This window comes from Alexandromys fortis, unplaced genomic scaffold (assembly GCF_014885135.2).
Source record: "Alexandromys fortis isolate MF-2015 unplaced genomic scaffold, M_Fortis_MF-2015_v1.1 scaffold_26, whole genome shotgun sequence".
NCBI classification, from domain to species: domain Eukaryota; kingdom Metazoa; phylum Chordata; class Mammalia; order Rodentia; family Cricetidae; genus Alexandromys; species Alexandromys fortis.
This window is the reverse complement of record NW_026067894.1, coordinates 5,019,500-5,030,351: the sequence shown is the minus strand read 5'-3', so window position 1 is coordinate 5,030,351 and position 10,852 is coordinate 5,019,500. Positions and strand designations below refer to the sequence as shown.

Below are 10,852 nucleotides of genomic sequence, written 5' to 3'. Positions count from 1 at the left end.
GGGCGACAGAGCAGGTTCATCTGATTAGAGTTATCAGTGCTGGGTTTTAAAGCGAAGCCTTGCTTTCTACAAAAGCTACCTCCTCGAGAAACAGAAAAAAAAAAAAAACTTCCATAGAAAACAACTGTAAATTTACCCCACATTCACCAGGCCTCCAGACATATGAAGCCCCAGAAGACAGAGCTGGGCTCCCAGCCCTCATCAGAAAGAATCCATGTGGCCCTCTGGCTGAACTGTCTATCCCTCACCCTGAAACACTTCCCGTTTGGACCATCCCCAGACCCTCTCTCTCCAGGAAGGTTTCCTTGGTTACCCAGGCCCTTTCCTTCTCAGACGCTCATCCTGTGTTCACTCACTCAATACTCCATCTTATGCACACTTGTTACCCAGTGCCCCGGGTATCAGAGCAAGGAGCTCTGCACCTTTGGATGCCACAGTCAACAAAGCAGCTTGAATCGCTTCCTCTGGGGTTCATGGTCCCGAGTGCCAGACAACATGAAACAAGGAAACCAACTTGGTGTTAGGAAGCCAAAACAAGCAGATAGGATACAAAGTAGCAAAACTGGTATCTGTTTTAAGTGATACTGTCAGAGAAGGCCTCTTGGAAACTGGCATTTGAGCAGTTCCAGTACCAGAACTATGGGCTTACAAAAGGTCCAGGAGGTCCTTGTCTTTATCCCTAAAACTCACAGTCCAGCCCAATCTAGATTATTTGGGATTAAATCAACATCCCTAATGACTGAAGTCATCCCATCTTTTCAAATGCAAACCTGGCCAGGTCCCTCAGTAAACCGCTCAAGAACCTTCAATGGCTCCCCACCTCCCTCCCATCAGTAGGCCATCATCCCAGCCTTTCCGCCTGTTCTCTCACCGCTGTGTCACCTCACTGGTGCCCTCCAGGCACCCTCCCCTAGGTCACACCCCAGGAAATGCCAGATCATCCGGCCCCAGGCCTTCCCATATGCTGTTGGCTTGCCAGGCAATGTGTTCCTCATCCTCATCCTCCCAAAGTCAACCGCCTCAACTCTGCAGAGATCAATCTGTAAAAAACGCCAGGTGGCTAAGAAAGTTCATTGCCGGGAGAGCGGGGAGTGAGAAAATGAAACGCAGCATCGAGCCATAAAAGACGAAATAACCCTTTTTCAGCCCAAACTGCACCCCCAGGTGGCCCTCGACTTCCTCCTGGCAGTGCTCGGGGATACACTTCACACATTCGCTCTTGCCAACTATTTTCTCTGTCAGCCTGTCCCCTGCCTCCCTGCCTGCCCCGGGGTCCAGCACCACCCAGCCAAAAAGGAAGCACCATAAATATTTGGAGAGCAAACGAAGGGCTGTGAGGGGGAGACCTCAACCTTTACATTCCATCTAGCAGTGAGCCGGCCACCGTCCTCTGTCAGATGTGTCCCGGGGCTTCTCTGCCTTGTGACGCCCCGGCTCCAGATGTTCAACGCTTTGCTTTTCCTGGAGGGGTCTTGTGGTTTGGGCGATTCACTATGCTCACCATTCTTGCAGGGCGGGGGGGGGGGGACTGCTCCCCAGCACACACACATGCGTGCACGCATGCACGTGCACCCCATCTCCTCTCGAGCACCCCCTCTCCTCTCGAGCATTCCACAGGCTGGAGCTGGGAATTCTTAGGCTGAAAAGCTCAAGCCGGCCCTGGAATGGGCTGGGAGACAGAGCGGCTGGAGGAGAAAGGAAGGCAGGCGGTGGGAGCCTCATGGCTCTTCATGCCAGAGACAAGAGCTGTCCTCCCCGGCCTCTGGCCTCCACGCTGCCCCACAGATGGGGCTGCATCCAGAAGAGTCCAAGAGTTCCCCGGATGTGCAGGACCATTCATGTCACCTTCCCAGCACAAAGACCATACCCAATTCTAGCAGTTGGACTATTTCTCCATCCACTATTCAGTGTGGTTCTTATAATCACACAGGTGAGATGGCCACTGTGCCCACCCTTGAGTGACAGATGAAGTAAAGGTGACTTGAAGAAAAGATTATGGGATGGTGGGTATACATAATGGAATCCCGAGAGAATAGCCAAAGTCCCTATCTAGGGAAACTGAGGCCCCTACAAAGAAGAGAGCTGGCCCAGGGTCCCAAGTGAATTAGAAGCGGACCCCTGCAACCCACCTCACACCATTTCTCAGTCCAATACGAGCCTATCATGATGGATTACATTCTCTAGTGTCCTCCTACTCCTGCCCCCAAACGGGCAGCCATCCCATCTTGTGACATCAGCCACCAACCAGCCCTGTGTCCAGGGCCAGGGCCAGGGCCCAGTCAGGCCACGGCCCCCCAGATTCTAACCACCCACTTGCCAGAGCTGGACAGACGTGGCCCTTCCATCTACCCCACGGTAATTAAAAACACACCCAGGCCTTCTCAAACGCGCAAGAGAGGCCAATTTTCCTCCCCTCCAGCCCCACTGACTGCAACCTAAATAGCAATATTTATGCCAAGCTCCCCATAATACTGTAAACATCCCAACGTATAGCGGGCCAGCACATGACTCATTTCCCCAAAGCCAGTGTAATAAGTGGTACACCAACCAAATCCCAGGGTGCTCCCCGCCAGCAGCCGGGCTCCTGGGCTGTCCTCCACACCCAAGGCCCGTGGCACCCTCAGTGCCCTGGCCACCCCACTCTGGGAAACCGCAGGCAGCCGCCAAATCCTGCAGGAGCCAGAGGACAGCTGCCTTGGTGCCAAACACGATGGCTGCCATCCAATGACCCCCCTTTCTTCCCTCCCCCCGCACCCCCCCATACTGCGGTCACTAAAATGTTCATTACTGAGAAACTAAGTTCTAGCACAGGGTCCCCCACCATGTCTGTAGTGGCTGTGCCTGGACCCCTCAAGGCTTCTTCACACTTCACCCCAAAGCGGCCCAAGAATAAGACACTCTATGCCGCACCTCTCAAGCCCCCGGTGGCACACTCCTAGAAGGAGTCTCCTCTTTAGGGGCAAGAAAGCACAGTCAATTGTTTCAAAGACCTCAGACTCAGGGCCTATTTTTAACACCCAATGGCTATGGGTAAGACGGGATTTTTCTGAACCCGCGGGTTTCCCTATTTGTTAAAACCAGTAAAAAAAAAAAAATTCGACCCATCTGGCTTCCCGGAAGACTTCTCTTGAAGGAAGGATTCAACACGACTGTCGGGCCGGCAAGCACTTTGCAAAGAAGGCTTCAAGTACCTTGTCAACCGTGCAGCACGCAGTAAACCACTGAGAGCAAAGTACTTCATAAACTGTGAAGCGATTGGAAAACTGTAAAGTGCAGTACACGTGAGAACCATTATTAGGATTCACGACTGGTCCTACCAGTCCACCCATTCCTGGCGGACACACCCAGACCCCCGCCAACAACTTTCCCTCCACAGCCAGCGAGCTGCGACCACCTGGCAGCCACTCCCGCCCCCGGGGGGTCGGGTGGTACCACAGCGCGAGGCCTCGGGGAGAGGCCCTGAGACCCAGGCCAAGGCCAACAACACATGGCAAAGCATCTGGTCGGGGCTCTGACGGCAGCTGGAGAGTTCTCGGGGCTCCAGATTCCACGCTGAGCTGTGTCGCCCTCGGGGCGGTGGCCCGCGGAGGTACCCGGAGGACCCCGCGCAAGAGAGATGCCCATTGCCCCATCCCCCGCTCAGTCCTTCTGGGGAGGGGACCCCATTGTACGCCGCGGGCGACCGTGCGGGCACGGACGAAGGAGTGGGGGACACGAGCGCTTCTCTCCACTCCGCGGGTCCTCCGACTCTTCGGGTCACCCAGACTGCATCCAAGGGGGCGCGGCCCGGGATCCCCAATCCTTGGCGCGGCCGCCGTGCCTCCCTTGGAACGCTCCCTGCCAAACTTTGCAGCGCCCACTGCGCGCCGGGCCCGCGCCCCTGAGACTGGTGCCGAGCCAGGCAGAGCCAGCGCCGGGCTCTGTGGGGATGCAGGGACCCGGGTGGCGGGCGCGCAGTGGGCAGAGCCCCCGGCCCTGGGCGGCGCTCGCCGGGCTGGCTACAAAGCCTCGGCAAGATGGTCCCTTCGCCTCCTCCTGGCACAGTCAATCAGCGCACGCCGCTCGTCCGGGCGCCCGCGGGGCCCCGCGTCCTCCCCAGCGGTGGCCGCCGGCCACACCTCCCTGCGGCCACCTGCGCCCGGCACCGGCCCCCGGGCAAACTTTGCGACCGCGGGGCCGAGTGAGGGGTCGACCCGGGGCCGAGGTGGCCGCTCCCCGCCCCCATCCCCGCTCACCTTCCACGGCGGCTAGCAGCGGCAGCAGCAGCAGCGCAGCCCCCAGCCTGCGCACGGCCATTGCTACGCTGCCGGGAGCCTCGGGCCGCGGCGATCCCGGGGCTGGAGCGCGCGCCCCGGGCTCGGGGGGCCGGCGGGGAGCGGCGGGGCGCGGCGCACACACACACACGAGCCGCCGCCGCCGCCGCGCAGCCAGCAGAATGAGCCATCCAGCCCGGGCAGAACGGGGACCCGGGCTCCGCCAGCGCTGGGCACGGCCCACCTGAGCCGCGGGCGCGGGGGGAGCCGGGATTAGATTGCCAACCTTGCGCCTGTACTCCACGTGCCCACGGGTTGCACCACGCCCGAGACACGACCCTGTTAGTCTTTCATATTCCTTCGGAGGGTGCATCAGCGCGCTGAAACACCGTGACCCCACGCACCCTGGCGTCTGGGACCCCAGATTCCCCCCCGCGCAGCAGTGGTCTCGTCCGAAGCTGTGGCTCCTCCAGATAAAGCAGCGATTTCAGCCCAAATGTTTCTCAATTTTTATTGAATGCTGCAAAGCCGAGATCGTCTGGCGCGGCTGACAGGAGCAGAGAGAGGGGACCCGGGGCGGGGGGGGGGAGGGAGCGAGGAAGGGGCTACCCAAAGCCCGGGACTAGCTCTACCTGTCAGGGCCGGGAGTGCCACCCCCTTGCCTGAGCCTTGCCACCCGCGTCCCTGCGGCTTCGAAAGGGACTGAACTGCAATGAATGAGGGGGGAAAAGAGAGGGGGAAGCTGGGAACAAAACAGGCGGCTTTCCCAGGCTCTGGGGCTGGGCTGGGGCCTCTGCCTGGGAGAGTGGGCCTTGGCGCTCGCCCGCGGGCCCGGGGTTCTCTCTGGCAGGGGTGGCGGGTCCTGGCAGGCAGACCCCAGGCCTTCCCTCCTTGCCTTGTTGTTTTGCGCGAGCCCACCGGCCCCTCCCCGCGGACCTTTCCAGCCGCACATTGTATTTCTCCTCTGTTGATCTGGTTCCCGGTGCAGTTTGCGCGCAGGGGTGTGGAGGAGGCCCAGGGGGATGCCTAGCGACAGCCCCTACTCCACCCCTCAGTGGAATGGACCTGTCTGGGCTGCTCGGGTTTTGTGCATAGCTGTCCCTTCAGGGAGGACACAACCCCTTGTTCCATTTCTGTGGGCCCAGCCTGCTCTGACAGCCTTCATCACCGTCATCATTAGCGGGCTTGCTGAGGCCGGTGGTGGGCGGACTGTAGGGACCCTGCGGGAACCACCCAGGCAGGGCCCCTGGCCTTTGGGATCTGCTCTCCTGAAAACACGCTTAGCCACAGCACTGGCCATGCTCTTTGCATTGGGTAGAAGAGTCCCCTAGAGGGACAGTCTGTTAAAATCCAGTGCAGACCTCTCTAGTCCCTTTGTCCCACAAACTAGCAAAATGTCCCAGAGATGTCTTCCCTTCAAGGCCCATCAGGCAGACAGTCCTGAGAACCAGCCAAGGTTTGGAGATGTGGGTCACCTTTTGAAGCTCTGAGAGTCCATTGGAAATGAACGTTACCCTGGGAGGCCACCAGGCAGAGGTGGGATCTGAAGGCTGCAAAGGAAGTAGAAGAGAAGTGAGCCAAGGAGGGCAGAAGAGAACGGAAGATACTCCCCTCTGCCAACACCCTCCACCCCGCGTTGCCTGCAGACTCTTGCCTGGAGTAGAGATGAATTGGGTGCCCCTGGCTATTATTCTGCTTTTGCTTGCCAGACGTTCCAAGGGACTTAGGACTTGGTGGACTCTGGACCTATTCCTCTCCATCCCAGGTGGCCCATCCCCATTTCCAGAAAAAATTACGGGACGCTTCTTACACGCTGGGTGGATTCAGCCCGGCTTGCTTTCTATCCCCTGGGGCCCTTGCCATCATCAACACACCCCTAACAATTGTGTCCTCCTTTGATGCAAACTTCAAATACCAGACACTAGCTTTCTTGGAGGACCCTGGTAGCAGGACTGAGGCTCAGGGTTGTTTAGGTGTACAGATGTTTGACTCCTCCATTGTCTCAACCCTGGTGGCAGGTACTGACCATCTCAGGTGATGGGACTGAGGACCTGGCAAGTCATCTGTTCAAGGTCATGTAGCACGTTGGAGCTAGGATTCAAGGTCTGTCCATCTGACACCAGTGCCCATCCCCTGGGCCTCCCATGGGTCCATAGAACATATTTATTCAATAAATGAGCTTCCCACAGCCACCGAAAACCTTATCATTAATAGGTAACAGTCTGGACCTTTACCTGGTTTAACACAAAAATCATAACAACAATAAAGTCCCTCAACTTTTCCATCCGTTCTCCCTACGCTTTTTTTTATTATTATTATTCCCCATTTGGGATCCTATAGAACAGCCGAGTTTTGTCACCCAGCCAGGGCCTTCCTCTATGCTCTCTTGGCAGCTGCCTCAGCCTGCCTTTGTCCCAGTCAAACTGTACCCAGCTTTCTCTTACTCTGTGACCAGGGTTCCACCTCGGAGACACCCTACTAAGAGCCTCCACTAACTTTGGCCTCCCCTTGAAACACCCATTTGCTTAGGATGTTTCCTGAAAGGTGATCAGTGGTTCTCCGGCTAGGGCCTCAGGATAGTTTGATTGTCTTCAATTTGCCTATCCCTTCTCTAACCCCAGCAGGTTAGATGCTCCCCATGGGGGGGGGCAGGGTGCTGGGAAGCTTCCCCTCTCCAGGTGCAGAAGCTGGAACAGTTTGGATCCAGACCTGGGTCCCTACTGCAAAGGGAGAGCAGGCTGGGAGCTTCATTTGTCTAATGACAACAGCTCCTCGCATTTGCAATCACGCTTTAACAGTTTACAAAGCAGTGTTCACACCCATCAGCTCATGATAATTCAACCCGCCGAGCCTCCCGCCCCCAGCACCAGCTTTTAGAAGGGGAAATCGGGATCCAGACAGGGAAAGGTACTTGCCCAGGTACTCTCCGCACAGCCCCCTGTGTGTTGCTGCAGCTGCAGAGGGACTTTGATGCCCTAGCTTGTTTGTGTCGCTGTCTCATTTGATTGACAAGCAGGAGTTGGGCATTGCCTGCATGCCAGGCACGGGGGAGGCAGGAATGCAGCTGAGGACCTGTTAGACAAGACCCTGCAGGGAGCCCCAAATAGGGACAAAACGATGGACAATGGTCCAGGCCAGGAAGACAATAAAGCGGAGTGACAGACCGCGGTGGGTGGGTGTGTGGGGGTGTCATAGAAGCCTGTCCGAGGAGAAAATATGACAGCTGAAAGCCAGGTCAAACGAATGTGAGGATGGGACCTGTTGGGTGTCTCCTAGCCATCCTCCCACTACCTAACCTGCCCAGTTACTAGACTGATGGAGACCCTTGGCCATGTGTGGATCAGAACACACTCCAGCCACTGCCCAGCTGGAGGATCTGAGGTTTGCTGTGTGACCACAGACAAGACTTTCACTTCTCTGAGCCTGAGCCCAAGTGTATCTAACTCTCCTCTTATGGGGCTCACAGGTCAACACTGCCCAGAAAAAAACCTGATACCAGCTCAAATGTAATTTAAATTTCTTGTGGCCACATTAAAAAATTAAATGAAGGGCCAGGCGGTGATGACGCATGCCTTTAATCCCAGCACTAGAAAGGAAGAGGCAGGCATATACTTGTGAGTTCGAGGCTAGCCTGGTCTACAGAGTGAGTTTCAGGGCTGTTACACATAGAAACCCTGTTTCAAAAACCTCCCCTCAAAAAGAAAAGAAAAATTAAATGGAGGACTGGGGTGCATGCATCTTATTAGAGGAATGCTTTGTGTGTTTAGTATGTGTGATATCCCAGTTCTTTTTAAAAAAAAATAAGGAATTATTGATTTTTTTAATTTAAATTTATTTTATGTGCACTGGCCTTTTGTCTGCAATGTCTGTCTGCATGAGGGTGCCAGATTCCCTGGAACTGGAGTTACAGACAGTTGTGAGCTGTCATGTGGGTGCTAGGAATTGAACCCAGGTCCTCTGGAAGAGCAGCCAGTGCTCTTAAGTGCTAACCTGTCTCAGCCCCAGCCCTGGGTTCTAACACCACCTCCAAGAAAAATAAAATGAAGCAGGCAAAGTTAACTTTAACTATTTAAACCGTGTCAGCGTGTAATTAGCAAACCATTCCATGGGTTTTTTTTTTTCTTACATTCTTTTGTTCTGAGACAGTGTTGTCTTGACTTGTGGCAGTCCTCCTGCCTCAGCTTCCTCAGTATTGGGGTTACAAGGGGGAGTAATCTGGTATTTCACTTTTGCTACTTCTCGGTTTCCATCCGCCTGGTGTTGAATGCTGAGTAGCCCCGTGTGACAGGGGGCACAGATGTAGACATGGAGGACGATGCTGGATGCTTGCCTAGCATGCGCAAGTCCTGGGTTCCATTCCCAGAGTTTCATAAACCGGACTTGGTGGTGCACACCTGCAATTCCAGCACTCGGGCAGGAGGACCAGAAAGCCAAAGGCATCCTCAGCCACACAGTGTGAGGCTAGCCTATGCTACATTAAACCCTCTCTGACAGCCTTAACTGTCCTGCAGAGTGAAAAGTGAGATTTGTCCAAACTCTCCCAGGACAGAGGACGAAATCGCAGCCTCTCCCTGGAGAAAGGATGGGGGTGGGGCTTCCTAGAGGATGGGCTGGGAAAGATCATCTTGACAGCTAGGATCAGACCCATCCCCCTCTTTATTTTTGTCTGAGACAAGGTCTCCCTAACGTAGCCTTGGCTGGCCTGGAACTCGTTAGGTAGATCAGGCTGACCTCAAATTTATGATCCTTTTGTCTCTCAAATGCTAGCATTACTGACATGTGCCCGCACGCCTGGCTGGCTGCGCTCCCTATTTTGAGAAAAGTTTTTTTCTACCTTCTGAGAAAATCACAACACATTCTCAGTGTGAAGAATAAAAACGACAGCGAACACTTCAGAAGAAACAAAATTAATAAGCAAGAGTCGCCCAGTGCTCCACCCCGACCTGAGAGCCGCTGCCCATGGTTTGCGACCGATTTCTTTCTCAGCACGTTTTTTTTTTTCTTCTAGGCACACGATTTGGGTGCATCTTTGCGGCGTGCACAGTGCTGAGTCCTGGTTTTTCTCCTCCTAGCGTGGGGAGTATGTGTTGTTAGATCATGACTAAGGGAGATACGCTACCCCAGGGACCAGGGGATGGAAAAACATCAGCAACTCTTGATGACTCCTTGCTCCTCCTGAAGGCGACTGGGAACATAGCCCAGCTGTGGATGATCCTCTGAGTGCCGAGCAAGAGTGGACAGAGCGGCCAGGAGGGAGGACTGATTCCTCTGAAAGCCACTTTGAGTCTGAAGCCAGCCCGGAGTCTTTGTCACTGGGAGGTAGAGGTGACTGGGCTGGGCTGAGGTTCTGGGCAGCAGATCTCTTTATTGCCACCTGGTGGCCTCTAGCATTAGCGCACTCTTCCAGGAGCCTGAGCTGGACAGACATCTAACAGAGGCAGGAGGTACTGGGGTCTCATCTAATCCAGTCCTCTAGATAGGTTTCCCCAAGATCAACATCTCTGATCAATCCACCTTCCTGTTATAAGCTTCCATGAGTCCTCATTGCAGGAAATACCACCCCTCTATCCTGACATTCAAGGCTCCTCAGAGATTGTACCGCTCCATCCACCAACATCATCTCTGTTCAACTCAGGCCCTATTTTGTATTCTCCTCCTCGTGCCCCAGTTCTTATCAACCTCAGCTCCACTCCGCCACCTTCTCCAAGTCATCCTCCAAGTCCTGTTACATGACGCCTACTCCCTGAATCCTTCCACAGACTCCCTCACCGGTGGGCTGATAACACGTGCCTTGATTTCCTCCACCCCCTAATTGTCTCACAGCACAGAAAGATGGGGGCTTGGAACTTAGAGAATGATCTGTTGAGGCCACTGAGGCCATCTGTGACCTTAGATTCCTTTATCCTCAGTTTCTTTGTTTTATTGTTTGCTTGTGAGACAGTCTTGTTATGTGACACATGATCCTCCTGCCTCAGACACCTGAATGTTGGGATTCTATGTTATATGACTTATTATATATATTATATGCTGGGATTATATATTATATTATATGACATGCATCATATGCCTGGCTCTGGGTTTATCTATAAAATGGATCCAAACCTTGCAGACTCATTAGGAGGACAGAATGAGGCTGAGTGTGGTGGCGTAGGCTTGTAATGCTAACACGGAGTAATGCTCATGAAGACTGGTGGTTACAAACCATCCTGGGCTACATAGTGTCTCAAAGACTACTAATAAAGAGTGCAAACTGGGTGTGGTGGGTATATGTCCATAATCCCAGCGTTTGGGAAGTGGAAGGAGGAGGCTCACAAGTCAAGTCTGAGGACCACCTGGGCTATTTCGAAAGAAAACAACGTAGAACGAGGTGCCAATCCGAACTCCTGTCTTAGCGCATATCTGAGACACATCCGTCTTCCAGCCTGCGAGCCTACAACTCCTGTCCACATCCTGCTCACCTCAAGATCCCAGAGCCCAACAGAGGGCTGGAACCTGGGTGTTGAGTTGATTGACATCTCTCCCACTGATACAAAGAAACAGCCTGGCGTCAGAAATAGGTGGGAAGACACTTTGATGTATTCGTGAGCAACCGAAACAAA

At 54.5% G+C, this 10,852-nt stretch overlaps 1 protein-coding gene across 4 annotated transcripts in view; it reads right to left on the bottom strand.

Annotated features, from left to right (window-relative positions):
• Ephb2 (EPH receptor B2) overlaps nucleotides 1–4,444 on the bottom strand; it is a 184,793-nt gene extending 180,349 nt beyond the window's left edge. For all 4 annotated transcript variants that reach the window (XM_050155797.1, XM_050155803.1, XM_050155809.1 and 1 more), the window contains exon 1: nucleotides 4,236–4,444. In XM_050155797.1, the coding sequence (XP_050011754.1) occupies nucleotides 4,236–4,296 (61 nt within the window). In that variant the 5' untranslated portion in view covers nucleotides 4,297–4,444. The remainder of the gene's footprint in view (nucleotides 1–4,235) is intronic.
• Nucleotides 4,445–10,852: the final 6,408 nt, after the last annotated feature.